At 36.8% G+C, this 20,872-nt stretch overlaps 2 protein-coding genes across 3 annotated transcripts; both read right to left on the bottom strand.

The window, feature by feature from the left end:
- Positions 1–10: 10 nt before the first annotated feature.
- Positions 11–1,374, bottom strand: foxd5 (forkhead box D5). The gene has a single exon (XM_046871867.1). It carries the CDS (start codon positions 1,116–1,118, stop codon positions 162–164), a length of 957 nt encoding a protein of 318 aa, XP_046727823.1. The 5' UTR covers positions 1,119–1,374; the 3' UTR covers positions 11–161.
- Positions 1,375–2,825: 1,451 nt separating this feature from the next.
- On the bottom strand, positions 2,826–17,112 carry cbwd (COBW domain containing). Of its 2 annotated transcripts, none has more exons than XM_046872117.1 (16): positions 16,970–17,112; positions 16,667–16,772; positions 15,752–15,838; positions 14,173–14,269; positions 13,824–13,915; positions 12,617–12,676; positions 11,499–11,536; positions 10,142–10,188; positions 8,629–8,715; positions 8,406–8,450; positions 8,137–8,193; positions 6,568–6,619; positions 4,775–4,843; positions 4,619–4,684; positions 3,687–3,816; positions 2,826–3,538 (listed from the first exon to the last, which is right to left on the bottom strand). In XM_046872117.1, the coding sequence occupies exons 2-16, from the start codon at positions 16,764–16,766 to the stop codon at positions 3,471–3,473; spliced, it is 1,095 nt and encodes a 364-aa protein (XP_046728073.1). In that variant the 5' UTR covers positions 16,767–16,772; positions 16,970–17,112; the 3' UTR covers positions 2,826–3,470. The 2 variants fall into 2 exon arrangements, with proteins under 2 accessions (XP_046728073.1, XP_046728074.1); XM_046872118.1 differs by having other exon boundaries at positions 16,667–16,775; positions 16,970–17,073.
- Between the last annotated feature and the right edge of the window lie 3,760 nt (positions 17,113–20,872).

Below are 20,872 nucleotides of genomic sequence, written 5' to 3'. Positions count from 1 at the left end.
ATCATATATTTACATTAAAGCTGTGTAAAAACTGCTTTTTGGGAGGCATAAGGCAGCTGGGATTCGCTGTATGTGCAAATAAAAGACACTTTTGTGCTACACCATGAAATTGGTTTTAAATCAGTGAATGAAATCAGTCTGTGCCATGCGCATGCCCATGCTCAGCAGTTTGGATAGGGCATTGGTAAGTTTTCTGTAAAGGGCACAGTGGCCAAAGCAAAAGGTGTCCTTGTGACTGGAAGATAACCTGGAAGCACACATGAGGCTGAGCGAGAAAAGACATGTCCATAATCGACTGGAAGCTGGAGGACAGGAGTTTTGCGTGTGGGACAGTCCGATCTCGCCATGATGCTGTCGATAGAGAACGGGCACTTCTGGCGCTCGGGCCCCCGGGGCTCCTGGAAAGCGAGGCGCGCCTGAGGACCAGACTCCCCGGTTTGGATGCCCTTCACATCAGCCACACTTTGATAGGGGAAATACGGACACGGTGTGTATCCCAGAGGCTGTGTTAGAGGACGGCCTGACACGCAGTAAGGCCTTCCGAAGGATCGACCACCAACGCCGGGATAAAGCACCAATCCGTCTTTACAAAATTCAGGACGACTTCTCTTGAACCTCTTTCTCCTCCTTAAGAAGCTGCCGTTGTCAAACATGTCCTCTGAGGCAGGGTCCAGAGACCAGTAGTTGCCCTTGCCTGGGTTTCCAGGCTCCCTAGGGATCTTGATGAAGCAGTCATTGAGGGACAGATTGTGTCTGATGGAGTTCTGCCAAGCAGGAAACTTTGCCTTGTAGTAGGGGAACTTGTTGCTGATGAAGTCGCAGATGCCGCTGAGAGTGAGCTTCTTCATGGGGCTCTGCAGGATGGCCATGGTGATGAGAGCGATATAAGAGTATGGAGGTTTAACCGAGCTGCTCGCTGTACGGCTCGGGGTCGTGACCTCGCTCTCCCCGGAGGAATCACCCTCTGAAGTGTCCACCTCCGCGCTGGACTCCGCCGGAGAGTCATCTGTGTCCCGACATGGAAGGAAAAAGTCTTCTCCATCTCCCCCGACAATGTCTATTTCTTCTTCAGAGGAGGGCACCGCGTGCTGAGCCGCTTCATCCGCGGACAGGATCATGATCAGTCCACAACAAGGGATGCAGCTCGAAGAAAAAGCGTGTGTGTGTCTGCAGTGAGCTTCTTGTTTGCTGGTCCAGCTGGACTGATGTCCTATTTATGAGGACCCTCGCAGTCTGTTTCAGTCCTCTGATGGTCAGACCAATAGCAGCGCAGATGCGCCGCGGGGAACCGCAAGACTTGCGCAGGTGCGGGATTTTTACCTTCTGACCTGCTGCAGACTCGTGTGAAGTGATCTACATTACAATACCGTTCCAATAAACCCAATTTAAATATCATTACTTGTTTTGTGTGTTAAACTGTCTTCAGGAATTGTTGCATACATTTAACATATACATACATCCGAAAACGGTGAATTAAATTTTTTTCCAATGCACAAACACATTATTCAATAAACCTCTAATTAAATGGTTATTTTTTTTATGTATTTAATTTCATTTAAAGTCGACATTTGAATTTTTTTCAAACATTTACTAGATTGAGAAAACACTGGAAGGAAAAGGGTCCTTAACTGTACCACTGCGTTACCTAGAAATGCGCATATAGGTCCAATCTGTACCCTAGAATCTCATTTCCACCCAGTTCTGTACCATTTATTCCTGAAAGTGTATATAGGTCGTATTATCTAAGTATAGGCCTATATTCTGCCTGCCCCTTTAGAAGCAGCAGCTCAGTGGGAGTTCTGGTGAGATTTAGGGAGTGTTTTTTTCACCCCATGCCTGTAAAGTCGGGATTAAACCGCAGATCGTTTTCCTGCAGGACCTCCTGCGTTTGGTTTAGTTTGCCACCTGAAGCCCACGGCGGGCGGTGCGACCATGAGAATGACCGTGGAGCGCCTCCCTGGCCTGCCTGAGGATGGGCGCTTAGAGGCCGCTAAACGGCTCTTTAGCATGAGAATGCAGTAGGAAACGGCGCAGCTGTATTACAGCCTGCAGGGGAACACGGCTGCGTTTTATTACGGCCACATGAATGACCTGAAGCATCCTCAAAGCAAACGTGTGGCTTAAAGCAGTTAGCAGTGATCTCACGTGTAGCTGAAAGAGGGACCCGTCCTGCCCATCCACTTCCTTACAGTGGAGGGGGGGACAGTCCTCCAAGATCTGCCTACACTTACCATCCAGATCAAATCACACATGCAATGCTGTTTCCCTCACTTTCTCAAACATGAAATGCCAAATCTATAAAAAGTTCAAATCAAAATGTATTATTTAGCAGATGCAAATCACTGTATGCATATAACATTTCACACTGACAGAAACTCGCAGAAATTGGGCAGGTGGGCGGAGCCAGGTTTTTATATTTAAATACATTATTATATCCATATTCATTTACTCACACTTGGTTGATTTTCGTAGAGCAGTGATACTTTGTCACTTTGCAGCATTAAAATCCCGGGTGTTAAGTGGGTGCTTCAAGTAATCGAGAATCTCACACGTAGCAGCATAGAAAACAAAATTTGTCACATTAACAAATCACAAGGCTATCAACTTTAAGTTTCTAATGTGATTGGTTTATTTTATTTTTTGCCTGAATTGCAGTTTGACTAATTAGTTTTAGTCAAAGAAATAAACTGACTAGAATTAACTCGTTTTATACACATTAAAAAGCACAAAAATGATGATGATAGTAATAATAACAGAAGAATACATGAATAAATATGGCTCAGAGTGGATTGAATTTCTCATAGTCAATAGTAATAGAAAGTCAATTTAACATAAAACATTATTTATTTAAGTCATTGTAGTTACAGAAACACTGTATACAGTATTGTCCAGTAATTAAAATCTGCCTATTAATTAAAGTGTCAAACAAACTAACAAAATAAATAAAATTAACAAAGCAAATGTGTGTACAGGAATCAGTCTACTGCAACTTAGATAAAGTTGGTGGCTGACATTCGACAAAAGTAATTCAAGTTGAATAAAAAAAGTTGAATATAGAAATCTTAAAGGTTCTCTATAAGAGATGGCTCTAGTGAGATTTTTAGCCACCTAAGAACCCATCTTAAGAACAATTTTTCTAAAATCATAAAGTAGTGTTAAGTGTGGCTCTTTTTTACCACCAGAACCAAGCATCTCAAATATACAAAGTAACACACACTTGTAACCACCCAAAGCTAACTAATACAAGGTCCTGTACATGCTTCTGACAAGAGTGCCATAATATCACAATCATAGTTATGAGCACCAGAGATGGGAGTGCAAACGTCTGTGCATAGCACCATAAACTATAATTGGAAACACATCTGAAACGACAGTCTGATGTAATTTGTCTATAATCATATGCAAAAGGAAGAGGATGGCAAAGAACCACTCCTAGAGCCACACTCCTACTTTATGATGCCTCTATTCCATCAGTCCTCTCCAGTGGAAATTAAAGAGAGGAATTCTTTCTTTAACAATTCTTCATCCAGATGGCGACCTGAAATCAAGAGAATGTGTGCATTATTACTGATTAAATTAACACCAATTTTACAATGTGAGTCTGGATATTGGCTAAAATGTCACCCAGGACAAAGCTAAATCCAGAAATATGCAGTCCAGAAAGCAGAAAAAGGTGGACTTCTCACCTATAAAGACCAGTCGATTGACCCTGGGGTCTCCATCTGTCCATGCCTCAGGTGTTTCATCCAGCTCGTAAAGCTCATGAACGCCCTGAAGCATCGCCTTCTTCTGCTTACCATGCAGGGACAAGATGCCCTGTGCAGCATAATGCACATCAATGATTAACCTGGTCTTCCATACATCAATTTTGAGTGCTGACATATTGTTTGTCATATCAATAGTTAATTTTTTCCATGCTAAACATACTGGAAAGAAGATATCACTCTTTCTCCATTGCTGAGAATTATTATGTACATAGTGATATCAGAAACCATCACGATCAATATTATACAGTGCAATGTACAATTAAAAATTTTTTTCAAATAAATGTATATATTAGTGTAGCTTTGAAAGGGAAAAAGTAATGATTTAAAGATAATATAACTAGTTAATTAACAGTACTTAAAAAGTACTGTGGAATTATACAGGATTTTTTTTTCAAGTTTGTTTTTGTGCACCAACAAGCATTTTTACTCCACTTGAGTCTGTAATTCAGCATCATTTTGATTTTCCTTTCTGAATTGGTCAGTCAGCTAAAATTAATTGTTTCTATAATACTACTTCTTAGAAGTACAGCTCAAATAACAAGCTGTGCAGTTCAATAAACAGCAATTCTCAACAAGTTTGTTTAAGCCCAGCGGGTTTACAGCTGCTAGTTTTATTGCGTATTTCACACTTTCCCATAGCTACAGGTCCAGAAGGTAAACACAATACAGACAAACCTGTCCAAGAAAGTATGAAAAATAAATAAAGCAGACAGCAGAAAATCTCAATACACAGTGACTACACTTAAGAATTATAATCCTATTCAGCTTTTAATTATTTAGCAATGCGCTGAAATCTTTACTCATTATTTATTGGATTGGTGGTCTATTGAATTGGATTATTTTAATCTTACCTTCAAGCGAATGACATTCATAGGCAGTCCTGCTTTGTTCTTATATGCCTTTTCCCATAAAAGTTCCTACAACACAAATAAAAATTCAGACAAACACTACATAAGTTGCTGCAGCAACATGCCCTTCTGATGCATTTTATTAGCCGTAAATCGTACCTGAATAAACACATTTACTTGGTCTTCAGAGACACTTCCTGGTACTTCAAATGTAACTGTTAATATATCCTGTGAAGTACAGGGACAAATCAAATAAAATGTTTACAATTAATCTGTAGATAAATATTTAAACTGTTAAAAATTCAAATGTGTGAAGAACAATAACAAAGCATTGGCAGAAGAAGCATTAATCGGATTTCTGTATGGCACCACAAACACAGTTAATGTCTTATCACCAAATGTGTTAAAAAGGTTAATTTCCTCAAGGGGCCAGTATCAGTTTTTGCAAACAGTCTTGGCCAACTCGTCTTTCCTCACCCCCCAAACACGTGAACTTCCCTGGGGCATTACAAGACCACTTCGCAGATATTTAAACTATTGTTTGACAGTGTCGAGGTAACACACTTCCTTTTTTCCTCTGGAATAACAACAGAAATCAGGGCTCTCGTTTGCATGAAAAGAGCAATGGGGCTCGTCTCAGTGAGAGGAGGGGTGGGGGTAGGGAGACTCATGCGGGAAAAGAACGAAGGCCAATACTAAACCAATCTCCACCCAAAACACATTTACTAACTCTTACACTCAATAAACACAGGAGTAAAATATAAGTAAAGCAAGGTTTTTAAACTAGTATTAATCCTCTGACCAAAAGAAGCCAAGGTTAAGACCTAATTAAAAATATAAATAGACGTTTGTAGGGTTCTGCTATTTTATGTCAGTGGCTTTGATGTAAAGGAAGTCCAGGGGGTTGGGGATTGTTGTATTGTGCAATTTGTAGTAATGCGATAAATGTTATATTAAACGATTTAAAACCCAAATCAATTCTGTGGTTGAGAATGCAAGATTAAAGATTCATTCCTGTAACAATGTACCTTTAATATTAAAATGTATTAACTAAATGATGATCTGTATTACTAAATAACATGCTTTAAAAAAAAAAAAAAAAAAAAAGGAGATTCTGCACTGGTGCCTGTGCCTGCAGAATCACATGGCAAACAGCCATTGTTATGGGTGTGAAGTGGGCATTATTTTATACATGACAAACTTTAAGGTTAAAGACACAAAACAGACATTAAATGTGGCCACAAAAAAATTATAATGCTGCTATGTTTAAATTTTTTTTCTAAGATTTTTTTTTTTTGCTGCTACTTTTCACCCAACACTGCTCCACTACACAGTACTGTACAGACAATACTTTGCATAACACTGTTCTGTTCTTTTAATATGCAGTGCTCTGTGCATTTTTTGTGTATTGGTATGTGTTGTGTCATGGTGCAGATAAAAATAAATTTTGTTCCAGTGTACAAATGCTATGCAGAGGAGGGACAAAAACCCTCATGACATTGGTTTTCTATTGACTGGGCCCATTTGTAGTATTATTTAACAATGAATTGTCTGAATGTAATTGTTTTGGCACTTAATAGGCCCAAATGTAGAATGTTGGCACTGAATAGGCCTGGCTGAAGTGTTTCAGGCACACAGTCAGCCAATATTAAGTACTTTTTGGCATTGTATTGGTCTACATGTCTGGTCTACAGGACTAAATGAACATGATCCTGTCATTTTCTGACAATAAACAAGATCAAACTCTGTATCTCTGTCAATGCATGGGCAGGTTATAGATTTGGCAGGAAATGGGCACAAATATATAATTTTTTATTGTTGACTAAATGTAGTATTTTTTGGCAACACAATCCTCAAATATAGCACAGGTCTTAGAATTGTATCTTGCTCATCTGCATCCTGTATAACAGCTTTCATAAGACATCCCATCATCAAGCACAGCAAATGATCACCTTGTCTAGATGCGTGTGTGTCGATTTCATTAGCTGTAGTTTCTCTGCCAGCCTGAAAAACATACAATGCATCGATCTCAGGGTCATTTTAAAAACAACTCCTCAGACTGTTTTTAAAACATCAAACAGATTCTTATAGATATACAGTCTCAGCAAAATCCCTACAAACAGCTGGAATTGGGTGTCTGTCTTAAACCGAATCTACATGCTGGTCAGAGAAAAGGAGTTTTTGTGGGCAGAATGAGAGAGACTTGGAAAGATACAGAGAAGTCCATGACCCCTAAGGGAGGGTAAACATTACCCTCTGGATTACTCTCTCCGTTGGGAGTACCACACAGGCGGAACAGAGGGGGGTCGCCCCAGCACAGGGGGCAAATGGGGTGCGCTAAAAGACTAAAAGGGTGGCTGTATGGACACGTGTCCGTAGAGCTTCTATGTGGCGGAGGCTTTAATCCTCTGCAGCTGGCCTCTCCCATTGACATTAACACTGTTTCACTCTGCTCACCGCCTAGTAACTGTCTTGTGTTGTAACTAGGGTCATCTAATTAAAGGTGCACTTTGTAGGGATAAATGAGTAATCTGTCTTTTGCTCCCAATGTTCATTATTGTTTTTCGATAATTTGAGCTAATCTACTTGATCTGCATGTCAATGTTTGAGCTGGCCTGATCATCTTTAACTGTGATCAACCCCCCTGTGACTTTTGTAACAGTACATGCAATTTATGACTATGACTAAGAGCTTTGGTAAACAGTCTTTTTCTACAACTTTAAAAGGCTATTCAACTTATATTTGTGAAACTTTGCATTATAGTCTTAATATTAGGATCGCACTAAAGCAGATATTAAAAGGAAAGAAAATACTTATAATTAATTCTTGTTATTTCTTATGTTTTTGTTATTTGAATTGACCTCATTAAAGAAACCTTTTTTAAACTAATCTTATTGCACTGTCTCCAAATTGGGGAGCCATAATCATTAAAAATAAATAAATAAATAAATAAATAAAAAGGGTACCTTGCTGAATTATCATGTCTAATGTGCATATAATTACCTTCACTACAATTGAATGAAGTTTGATTTGCTCTTTTTTTTAATCATAATCCTCTCATTTTATATGTATAACAAACCACTGTATCATTGCACTATTTTATGATTGGCATAGCTTCCGATATGCACAATTTATTTATGCATGCTTTAATTTTTTATTTCAGTTTTGATTCATAATTAAATTAATATAAAATATAATTAGAACCTCAGAAGACTTTTTAAAAAAAAATGTAAACAAATGTAAATAGGGTAACGGTCGGGGCATATATCTACTTCTGTGATTCAACATTATTTTAACCATCATGCACTGCTTCTACACTGCCTTGGTACCACTTTCTATATCCTCCTATAATAACTAATGAAACCAGCTACATGTAATCTAACAAAAGTCAAATGTGTGTATGATTTAAGACCAATGAAAGCACGTACAGAACATTTATCGTGGAAGCAAAAGTACAGGAGTAACATTTCATTCATGTTTTTATCAGTGAAACTTCACCATAGCTGTACTGATCATCATACCTCGCCGTATCTTTGGAATCAAATGAATGTAGATCCAACACCTGAGACAAGTCGACCCTTCAAAGAGTAATAACATATATGTCAGAGGGGAAAAAAAGACTAACAGCTAATAATGATTGTGTTTTTTACATAACAAGACTGGACAGATTTTCAGAGTACATGATTTATTTATAACTAGCAGAACTTCTAATTCTGCATCTTGAAAATGTGTGAGGAACACTCACACCTACTTGTTAGCAAAATTTTTTATTTTTTTTTTATAATCTTACCTGGATCTTTGTGTTTCCAGGATTCTGACAAGGCCGTTAATCGATCTGCAATGCACAGAACAAGTGAGTCAAGTAAGAATAGCTACCCAAAGAAGTTTCTACATGATTGTGAAGAGTGAAAGTTTAACCGTAGACAAACAGCTGTGAAATGAACTCAAAGTGGTGGTTTTACATTATTTTGTTAATATTAAAACTATTGTAAAGTGCAGCTGTAGTTTCATACCTGACCACGTCTCGAAGCTGATTGAGCTCAGCATTATTCACCAGATCCGTTTTGTTAATAATCGTCAGATCAGCGAGGGCTATCTGCCTGAACAAAAGAGAGAAGTTGAAATAGCTGTGTTTTGTTCTCTTGGGTGAGTGTGTGAGTGTGTGTGTGAGAAAAGTAATGCACAAAAGACCAAAGCCATTGTATAGCTTTTCACACTCTTTACTACCGTCTTCAAATAGCCTATTCACTAATATATTCAAAAGACTGTGCGAGTGTGTGTTTGTCTAGAAGCATAAACACACACACTTTGTTGTTTTGTGTCTGCAACCCCCCCTCTTTGTTGTTTTACAGTGTGTGGGTGGTATACTCAAAAGGCCCCACTATTTTGTGTGCTAGGAAAACACAAACAGAGAACAGAGGTAGAGACAGAGGCTTCAGACACTTGTGAGCATTCCAGCATGCTCAAATCATCTCCGGCATGTCTCACTAACAGCAGCTGAGTAGAGAGAGAGAGAGAGACTGCCTCGGACTGTCAGACGACTCCATTATCAGCACCCAGCCATATGGTGAATTAAAAGGAAACCTTAATCCTTAATATTATAAATGTTTAAGGGTATGCTGTGAAGTGTTTTATTCCATCTATACTACAGTTTGATACAAATGAACAAATCAATGAAAAGAAAAACCTGATTTCTTTCTGGTTTATAAATCAGATTAAATGTTTCCCACTTATACTTGTGTGTTTATGTTATGATAAGCATAATCGCATCTATTCTCTATTCTATATCTCCTCTATTTATAGACTTTGATACGTAGAGCATTCATCATAGATGTCCTTGTGAATGAGATGTTACTACAGACAAACTACTCTCGCATATGGATTTATTTGATGTGGATTTATTTATTTATTACTTTTATGACTGATAAAATGTACAGACAAACCAATTGTACTGGATTAAATCATCAGATGTCGTCAGTAATCACTGATAGTACCTTCTATTAGCAATTAGCACATTGAGCAATCCATAATCTTTCACTCATAAATTGGGTGAGACAAGTCATGGAAAAACTGAGCTGGTAGTTTACTGGAGTTGTTTGGCAATAACAAGAAAAAAAAAAAAAAACAGTTCTAATCTGTAAGGTACATGGGATCAGATAGGAATTTTAGAATACAAGGATCTGTAAATTAGCTAAAGAGAACCATTTGTAAAATAAGATTTAAAAATTGAAACTTATTCTGTTGGTCATTTTGTTTTATTGTCTGTATCTAAAAAAAAAAAAAATATTGTATTGACTGTTGAACTAAAAATAATTTTACTTGTATAAAAAATTATATAAACAAAGATGTATGTTATCCTGTGTATGGGAAAGAAAAAAACACACACAAAAAACGTAGTTGTTCATTTATATGCTGACTAAAAATTTTGGTTGAATTGCAGTAGTCTACTGAAAAATCTGAAAAATAACTCTTTTCCATTTTTTATTTGACATTAACATAAATCTAATCAGGGAAATGTTCATTTACCTTACAGCTTCATTTATCAAGCCACCCGGTTTCTCTTCGATCAAATGCTACAAAACAGAAAGCAAAAAGAAATCATAATTCATTTTCTTAAAGTATAAAAGCCCAATGATTTTGAGCAATTGGGATAAGATCTGCTAAAGCCAAAGCATATGATTTGCAAAAAAAAAAAAAAAAGACCGTTTTAATACTCAGTTAGCACTTGTATAATGTGGATGCAGTGATTACAGTCCTGGAAGAGATCATTCTAATCAGGTAAAAAAATGTTTCAGCATAAAAAAAAATGTGTATGCCAGCAAAAAAAGAAAAAAATCCACTACATGCATGTTTTCCCATTTATTTGCCACAATCTGTACTAATAAAATAAAAACTATGAAATTGATCTATGTCAAACAACAAAAAGTTATAAATCTGCTATAAATCTGAACAAGTATGCTATTCATCAAAAGAAGAGAAGTGACAGCTTTAAAATGAAACGGAAACAATGCAAACTCGATGCAGAGATTCAATCGGCAAACTTTTAAACAGTTTGCTTATTGAAAAGATAATCTGTTTTCGCTTATCATTTGGACTGGCAGGTTGCGTGGCAGGTTGTGAGATTTTTCACTGGTCATGTTAAGTCTGTAATAACGCTGACCCCAGAGATCAGGCCTCTGTCATCTATGAGAGCCATCACACTTGTAAATGCTAACCCCAGACCCTGGCAATCATTCTCATTGACAGCCAAGAAATAAAAGTTGATCATGTCCAGGCCAGTAAGCTGTGAGGGAAGCAGGGGTAAAAATCAACTCTCATTAAAACCCCATTTCACCACACACACGTACACAACCACATCTGATGAACACATCAGGTCTTGGCGTGGGAGTGGGCACAAAGGTGACAAGCCCATTAGAATGATCTGCTTCGGTTCCCACAATTTCTTTAGATTCTATCATCCCCTCCCTCTCCTGAGCTCCCCAGAGGGGACGAATTGGCTGAGGTGCCAGCAGGAGCGTAAACGGGGATGACCTGCTGGCTCTGACACCCTTCAAATGGCGCACTATTATCCAGGTGTCACTATCACTGTCCTTCTCCAATGCTCAGTGGAGGAAGCAACGTGTGGGGAAGGGTGGGTGCAAAAGAATGGATACTTCGCAACTCCAAAACAAAGAGAAGTGATATGATGAAAGTACTGCCTCTGGGCTTTGCTCAAACTAGTTTGTGGACATGCTTTAGAGTTGAATAGAATATATTTTTTTCCATGCACAAGTGCCAACCAAACAAAACTGGGGTTGCAACTTCCTTAATAATTTTATTTGGAATAAATTTTCCCCAAAAAATATATATTTTTTTTTTACAAATATCCTGCCATTCCACTCACCTGCATTCCATATTTTGCGTCAATAACTGTAATAATGCCTGAAACGACAAATAACAAAATCTGTCAAATTTAACAAACATTTAACAAACACTTTTATACTTCACACTGTGCGCCGATATTCGTAGCCATCAGACAGGAAGTAAATGAGAAGTTAAAGGACATTGTTGTACATGATTTTCTACTTTACTACAGCTCATTGTAATGGATAAAACAAGGATACTAATGCGAAACAGTAAAAACGATTGCATGATGAAATTCTTCTGTATTCCAGAAAACAAATATTCAAGCATTAAAAAAAAATTATTAATAATAATAAAAAGAAATAATAGGTAATGCAAACAAACAATAATGTGGTTATTATTACCTAGAAAAATGACAATAAATACAAATAAATATGAAATACACTTCACACATTTATAATTTATTTTACTGTAATTAGCAGGGCAGTAAGATTTGAAGCATAAAATATTATAATGATCTTTTATAAAAGATTCACAGCAGCTAACAAAAAAATAATAATAATAATTGATACATACACAGTATATTGCCAAACGTATTGGGTCACCTGGTCATAAGTATGGTAGGAGATTTTTGGGCATTACATTCCACATTTAGTCCTAATTTGCTCTTATAATTCCCTCCACTCTTCTGGGAAGATGTTCCACTAGATTTTGGAGTGTGCTCATAGATATTTGTGTTAATAAGCCACAAAAGTCAGAAAGTCAGGTACTGATGTGAGGAGGTGAGGAGGCCTGGGGTGCAGTCAGTGTTCTAATTCATCCCAAAGGTGTTCAGTATGGATGACATCAGAGCTCTATAGCAGGTTACTCAAGAGCTTCCTCTCCAAAGCATGTAAACCAGATCTTCAAGGAGCTCACTTTGTGCACAGGGGCATTGCCAGGTTTTGTTTTCCAAGTTTAAGTGAATGCACAATTTTATTGTAGTGCATCTAAAGACGTCTTGTACAATTGAGTGCCTTCAGCTTTTGTTGTAACAGTTAGGAAAAGAACCACATATAGCAGGAAAGGTGAGGTGACCCAATCATTGTGGCAATTAACTGAAAGGATTATAGGATCAGTGATGTAAAAATAAGAGCTTTTGACATCGTAAAATCTTACCATCTAGGTAAAGATCACTTCCTAGTTCAGCATCAACCCAGAACATTGAGGCAACTGCTCCTAAAGTGACCAAAAATTCAGGAATTAAAATATGCTTCATTCTTTTTTATTTTATTTTATTTTATATTTTTCTACAATTACAAAAGGAAAACAACAAAACCATTGGGTTTCTCCAATACCAATGCATGGGCTAAAACTCAAACTAATTTTTTAGTAATTTATAATTGAAGATAACATCTTAAACATGTCCCTATGTGCTTTAAAATGCATTAACAAATTTCACGGGTGGTTTGATTTTTTTTTCCTACTACAAGGTCTGTTTTTGTTTGTTTCCATGCTTTTCAACTTTTCTGGTTTGAGTGATTTCAGAGATTCATGCAGCAGAGTTGGCCAATCTTGTTCACATAATGGACTTTTGTCTGGCCGTCAGGGTAGAATAAGAAAGCACTGTAAATATTTGATAGGCTGGTAATGAAAGCGATGTTCTTAAAAGACATTAGATGCATAACCCATTCAGGCTACCACCACCACATTGTTGGTGAGAGGAGGATATCAATCCCATGAGACCCCTCTGAGTGACAGGGCTGTCTCAGCCAATGACAAGCCAGAGTTATGAGACAAGTCTGGGTCTGAGCACGCTTTGTCAGCTCCACATGTTACTTGGTTTGCCAGAGCCAGCGAGGCGATAGATCCTGACACCTGTCAATCTTCTGTGCAGTCTGTTTGGCAGAGGTGATGCCACACATGACTTTCCTATTGATTTCTGTTTTGTCAAAGTATTGTGATGTTTTTGCTTTTCTGTCATTTGCTGTGGATGGATAATCGGAGCCGCTGATGCTGTCTGCACTTGAATGCATCATTAAAACTTGTTAATTTCAAAACCATTCATTAAAAGAAGAATGTATGTGGTACACTAAAAGGTTTCTAGTAATTAGAAGGTTGGAAGTTTATATTGCAGGAATGGCAGATAGGCAACTGCACAAAGCACTATCCCAGGTTTCATCACATCAACGTATTTTACCAGGTTGAACCGATTCCCTGGAAAATATTTAGCAGAGCCAAAAAACTCAGTAGCAGATTAGTAGCAGACCCACCAGTAAGTCACAGAATAAAAGTGTCACCGGAGTAAAGAACTGACTAAACATACAAATGCACAGCAGTGACATACACCAAGTAAGAAAAAAACCACACAAAGCAGATAAAGCACCTGGATCTGCCAGACCAGTCGTCTCAAGAAGAATGTAGTCAAACTTTCCTTTCTTCTGCATCAGATTTTCAATCGCTTTCAGTCCATTGTCCCTTCACATAAAGAGAATGCAAATCATAAATGAATAAAAGATTTAGAAAAACATACAGTGAGTTGCATGTCTGCAGTTTGTTAAAAACACATAGCTTCTAGCTATATTCATTGACCACTGTATACTCTGTAAACCTACAATTACTCCCCGAATACTGAATACTTTTTGTGGCTGAAAATAATTTATTAACCCCTCATAACTCATCGATCAAGTAGAGGAGACCACCACAAACAAGATCTGAGTAAAGCAGTGTCATACTTCACCGAGCAGCACAGACAACCATTCCGGAGTTCCAGCCACTCTTCATACAGCTCTCCTGCCTGACTCACTGCCAGGGACTTCTCCAGAGCACTGCCTGCACAATACCACACACAAACACATCAGCAATTTCTCTGTAGAATATCAGGAACATCACATCACACGTTTCAGTATATGGTTTTGAGCGTTTCATTGACTTTATTTGGATTGGTTTTGTGGATCTGGACCAAGCTGACAAACTTCAAAAAGAGAACACTGTTATTTATGTGAAGTAACTGAAAACATATGACTGACAAATTTCTTACATGAGCACTGACCATCAAAATGGGCTGCATGGAATGAAATCAACTATTACAATTTTTAATGAGTATAAATGACTTAAAAAAAATCTAAAAAAAAACCCCAATATTTTTATAAAAATTATTAAATGTTCCAGCCATCCTCTTTTGTTCTTTGACAATGCACACACCAACTAATGGAAATAAACTGTTATCTAAGGCTGAATATATTTTAAAGACTTGCACACAGTGAAATTGTTAGTATACTAAAGCAAAGGCACAACATGCAATTGGTTCAGAGCAAAGAGTAACGAATTGCTGCTCTACATAATTATCAAAGCAGGTCGTCTTCACACTCTAGAGACTTGCATCAAACTCACTCTGAACTATCTGAGAATGACTGTGCATTTCTGAATTCACAATGTACTCGCACTAAGCACCCTAAAGCAGGATGTAGTAAATGAACAGGAATATGTAGTCAGTGAGCAGGTAGATTGATAAATAACACTGTGACTCTGCTGCCACCTTGAGGACAAATCTTTAAGAACAATAATAATAATAATAATAATAATAAAAACATCTATTAAATAGGACAATTTTTGTTTTGATTAATGCCAAAACCAATTAAGACGAGAAGAAAAAAAGCATTGCAACATGAAAAAAAGAAAAAAAAACAGCAAAAGTTTAAAAGGGGAAAAAAAGGCAAAAAGTACATAGTTCTTCAGGGATTTGATTTTTATGTAATAGATTTTTAAACACTGACAAGACTCACATGTTAAAGACTTTCTGTACAGATTACAGCACTTTCAGAATTTTAAACAAAGCCAATACTAGTGAATTCGGGCTCAATGCTCTAATTTTTCTGGAATTACAATGAATAAAATAACTTTTCTCTGATTTATGAAGTTTATTAATTCCCTTTCAAATACATATTTCTAACACATTTCTTTTTTTTTTTTAAAGACAGTATTCTTGTCATTCCAATTCCATCGCAGACTGTGATTGGAACATGAAATTATTACAGGGCAGCACCTGTTTTTTGTTACATATTAAAATGCTAAATCAGAGTCATATAAAGAGGTGCTTTAGATTTTTGTCCCTTTACAACAACATTTTTTTTATTCTCATGTTATTTTAAGCAAATTCTTTACTATACCTTGTTACTATGAAAAAAAAGTTGCATGATTATTTTAAATACTGAATTTAAATATGATGTGATTTAATCTCCTCTTTTATTATCCTCTCATTTTTCTGATCTCAAATTTCCCACTTTTCTGATGTAACCATGTTTGTGTACTTGCCTTCACCAAACTCATTGAGTATGACTGCTATTCTTTTGTTATGCTGCTCAGTCAGTATGTAATTCAAGAGTGTTGTCTTCCCGGCACCTGAAAAAAACACATCAGGGGATAAAATTAAAATGTTTAAATTGTATTTATTTTATTATATAGTATATAAGATCCAATGCACTTTGTTAATTCCTTTTTAATTCCTGCCTCAAACACTGTATGAATGAATAACAATAAAGTTTAGTGATAATAAATTGTGCACCAGCATTGATATAAAAACAAAAACTAGACCATATGCCACATGTATGCAGACATGATGCACCATGTGAGCTTCCATTCTTTCAATCATAAACTTGTCACATTTTTTAATGCAAATCTATTCGAGAGACATTTAGTCTTAAGAGCAGCAGATTAAAGTTGATATACACAAACATCTGGCAGATGACCATCACACCCATATGTGGTTCTTTCCAAGTTAGAAGCACAAATTATACAGAAATGTCTTTGTTTGCTTTAGCATGAACTTTTCTCCTCACTTTAACTAAGAGGTCTAAGCCTGTTCCAGCATGACAGTGTCCCTGTTCACAAAGAGAGGTCAATATAGATATGGTTTGCCAAGGTTAGCGTGGACAAAACTCGAGTGGGATGCACAGAGCTCTGACCTCAACCCTGCCAAACACTGAATGACTGTTCCCAGGCTCTCACCTGGTATTTGTGCATGAATTCACTAATGCTCAGGTGGCTAAATGAGCACATTTCAATAGCCCTGTTATTGATAAGGTTATTAATCACTATATCTGGAATGAGATGTTCATAGCACATATAAGGGTGTGACGACCAGGGTCCACAAACTGTTAGCAACTAAGCCAAGATGAAATAGTGTTCACCCCAGTCTCTCTTTACAGTAAAACAGAAAGTAAAACACACCCAGGTAACCGGTGATGATGGTCACAGGAATCTGAAGTGCAGATGCCGTGTTCTTCTCTTCAATAGGAACCAGCTCTGGACAGTCATCCTCATCTTCCATTGGGTCCTTCTCAAGATTCATAAGATATTAGCGAAAGAATTGTGTTTTCACACTGAATCCAATATACAGCTGTTTTAGTGGGTGTTTCAGGTTTAAATCCAGCCTTCACTCAGTAGGAGCACTCAGAACTGTACACCTGAGTATTTTACCACACAGCAAAGATAGCAATAAATTATTCCAAATAAAACGTGGATGTAACTTACTTATTGCTGTAGTTCCTGATTTACTCGTTGCTTTAAATAGAAATAAACTCGTGCCTCCGTGCACTTGAAGCGGTGTATCACGAATTACAGTCCCACTGTTTCAATAGCTTCTTAGAACGGTTCCGAGTTTATTGCGTCTTTGTAAAAAATGCTGTATACTTGTGTTTTAGTACATTTAAAATATAATTTCAAGAGTTTTATTTATATAAATAGAGATATAAATTCAGTGAAGCGATATAGTTATGTAGATTGCTGTACTGATATGTAGAATGCTGTACTGCTGTCACTGATGTATGTATGTTTGTCTCTCATTCTTATGAATTTTTAAATCTCAAAGCAAGAATATTTATTACTGTCAGGATAGTGTCTTCCTGATTTATTTGTATAAATAAATGTAATAAAAGTAAGGTTATTGTGTTAATTTAATTTTGAAATGTCATCCATAGTTAATTCATTCATCCATTCAAAAGTGTTTAATGGCTCATGATTATTACTATTTGACAAACAATGGCTGACATTATTTAATGAAATCCTAATTTGAATTGTAATAAAAAATGTTTAGCTAAAGAATGAAAGGTTTCGTTTAATCGTTGTATGTACTAAAGAGTTGAGGCAAGCTATTTGATTCGATTCCCTGAATAGCTAGAGATATGTCTTCTTCTTCTTCTTCTTCTTCTTCTTCTTCTTCTTCCTGTTCTTCTTCTTCTTCTTCCTGTTCTTCATTTGGCTGCTCCCTAATGGGGACACGAGTCTTTTAGTCAATGAGACTGTCTCTAAACCATACAACATCGCAGGTCTCACCACAGTCCTATACACTTTCATTTCCCTTTAACTCCTCCACCTTCACCACCTCTTCACCCTACAACTGCACCACTCCAATGTCCTCTCTCTCTTTCACACACATGTACTCTGTCTTACTCCTACTGACTTGTATTCTCCTTCTCTCCAGCACATACCTCCACCTTTCCAGGCTCTTCTCAACCTGCTCCCTACTCTCACCACAAATCACAATATCATCCGCAAACATCATAGTCCACGGAGACTCCTGTCTGACCTCGTCCGTCAACCTGTCCATCACCATTAACAATACTTAACAGTCTTTTGGCCAAATAGAAAGTTTTCAGCATATTCATATCTCAGTTAGTGATTGATTAAATATGTCAGACAGGAAACTACAGTTACTTTGGCACTTAATCATTCTCAATGATGCTCTTACTCAATCAGCAATCATGTGGCATCAGTACAGTGCAAAAAAATCATGCAATACAGATCAAGAGCTTCAGTTAATGCTTACTTTAAACTTTAAAATGTGTAGTCTGTGTTACTTTAACCGTGACATTATTGATAAATATGTGATGCCTGGTTTGAGTATATCAGAAACTACTGAGTTCCTGAGGTTTTTACACAAAATAGCTTCTAGAACTTTGTATGGGTGACAATTCTTTGGGTGGAGACGCCTGATTATTAGAGAGTTCAGAGGAAAATGGGCAGATTGGTTTAAGCTTCCAGGAAAGATATATCAACACGTATAATCGCTATTTAAAACTGTGGTGAGCAGAAAAGCATCTCAAAATGCACAAAACATAAAAGTTTAAGACTAATATGCTCCCACATCACATTCCAATCCTGTCAGTCAAAAACAACTGGAGAGTTGAAAAATGGGAAAACACCAAGTGATCTTTTGCAGTGACTGTTTGTGCACATGTCCAGTTTGTGTTGTTAGTTTAGAGTTATGTGTACATCTGTGTTCCTCTTGTTAATTTATGTTCCCTGTAGCACATTTGTCCTGGGAAATGTTGTTTTGTTTTTCTGTGTACTGCAGTGTATATGGATGAAATGACAATAAAGCTTACTTGACTTGACTTGACTTGACTTGACTTGACTGACTTGAATAACTGGTGATGATGGTGACAGAGATCTGAGCTGCAAGTTTTGTGCACTCTTCAATAAAAATCAGCTCTGAACAGTCATCTAAAGAAAACCAATTTGCACAAAACAAGGCTACCACTTATACTGTAGTTTGAGACTTTTTGCAGGTTGTTTTAAATGAAAATAAACTTGTGCTGGCATGCAGTTAAAGCTGTGTATCACAAAGTTACTCTTCCATGTGAGTTGGTGCCTTGATCTGGTTCTTTTAAGCAAAAAAAAATGAGAGCCAACTAATGTACTGTATATGTTTCTCTTTTTAAACATCAACAACAGTGTGAATTTTTAACCATGTGTTTGACTCACATGTGTACTGATCACATGTACATTATCAACTTGTGCTGTTAATATCATGAACAGCAGCTACGCTAATTTCTCTCCACTGCTTCTCTTTCTCTCCCCATCCCGAGGCATCCTGAGGTTTGGCCAGCTCCAGTAACGTCCCACCTCATGAAGATTATGGACCTTTGAAGAAGTAGATGCCAAACTCCCAAACATCCCGTACCATCTAGAGACGTACCAGTGCCAATTGGATCCCACTACATGTGTGGAGTTTTGACATTGGACCTCCTGGAATGTTTAAAGGCTCTGGCATGGAGAAGCTGGTGTTGGATCTGTGATGATTACAAATGTTGAGCAATTTTATGACTTGCTCAGTAGCTCCTAGTTTTATAACCATAAAGGGTGTATAAGACTGTAAAAAGAACATTACTCATAATCTTATACTTCAGTGCTCATGTTAGTTTTTCATGTTAGTTCTGTATTGCTGAAAGATTTATGATCACACTTTTGATGTCACCCAAATGAGGATGGGTTCCCCTTTTGAGTCTGGTTCCTCTCAAGGTTTCTTCCTCATAACATCTAAGGGAGTTTTTCCTTGCCACAGTCATCAGGGATAAATGCACACCATTCAACTTGACTGTTGATTTCTGTAAAGCTGCTTTGAGACAATGTCTGTTGTGAAAAGCGCTATAGAAATAAACTTGACTTGACTTGACTTACAGTGTTGTGTGTGATTGAATCTCACTAAAGCAAGAATACTTCTTTCTGTCAAAACAGTCTCTAGTTGATTTTATTATGTAAATATATGTAATAAAATTCACTGTACATTAAGGTTATTGTGGTTATTTAATGTTACATTTCATTTAATAATCTCATGGGACATTAAAAATGATTTGTTCATGAAAAAAGACAACTTTAAGGAACTACAGATTTAACTCTTACTTATGATCTGACTTCCTCAATACTGGTCTCATAGCAGTATAATAAACATCAGAGCAAAGTTACTGTTTTCATTATTAAGTTGATTCTTTTCCAGTAATAGCAAATCCTTTAGTGTCTTCATTCTGTAATACACAACACTTGTTCAACACAATTTTTATTTATATAAAAAAAGTTTTTACAAAACAATTTAGTTCTTATTAGCCTTTTATTAAAAAATGAGTCATCATGCAATATAAGTTCTAGTGCAAGTTTTAAAAACTACAAAAAACAACAATAATGCATACAAGGCAGTAAAAAGCTAGTAAAAAGCTGCAAGTAATTTACAGAAATAGCATGCTGTTGCTTTGAAAAGGCGATTTTGACTCTGTGGATTTGAATCTAAACCACAGTTTGGTTTTGAGTGTGTATGGGGACACACTTGAAAATGAGCACAAGGTTGCACAATTGAAATATATGTAAGTAACCATCACAAATAAATGACAATTGAAAATGACACAAGGTTGCACAGTTGAAATATATGTAAGTAACCATCACAAATAAATGACAATTGAAAATGACACAAGGTTGCACAATTGAAATATATGTAAGTAACCAAAACAAATAAATGACAAATTTAAAAACCAAACCAATTTCCCCTAGATTTCATCACTGACTTGACCAATGTGTGCTAATTTACCAACAAAAGAAATGAATGCATGTGTAACTATGTAAAATAAAAGGCTGTTTGATTCTTATTTTACATACAGTAGGTGC

Source organism: Silurus meridionalis, chromosome 17 (assembly GCF_014805685.1).
Source record: "Silurus meridionalis isolate SWU-2019-XX chromosome 17, ASM1480568v1, whole genome shotgun sequence".
Classification (NCBI taxonomy): Eukaryota; Metazoa; Chordata; class Actinopteri; order Siluriformes; family Siluridae; genus Silurus; species Silurus meridionalis.
The sequence above is the reverse complement of the archived record's forward strand: the minus strand, read 5'-3'. Positions and strand labels throughout refer to the sequence as shown.

Excerpts from the sequence above, each read along its gene's own strand:
- cbwd (XM_046872117.1), bottom strand. The coding sequence starts at position 16,766 with ATGGAAGATGAGGATGACTGTCCAGAGCTGGTTCCTATTGAAGAGAAG. Across the intron at positions 11,537-12,616 it reads AAGTGATCTTTACCTAGATG|GCATTATTACAGTTATTGAC; the intron begins GTAAGATTTTAC and ends TTGTCGTTTCAG. Across the intron at positions 3,539-3,686 it reads CAATCGACTGGTCTTTATAG|GTCGCCATCTGGATGAAGAA; the intron begins GTGAGAAGTCCA and ends TCTTGATTTCAG.
- foxd5 (XM_046871867.1), bottom strand. The coding sequence starts at position 1,118 with ATGATCCTGTCCGCGGATGAAGCGGCTCAGCACGCGGTGCCCTCCTCT.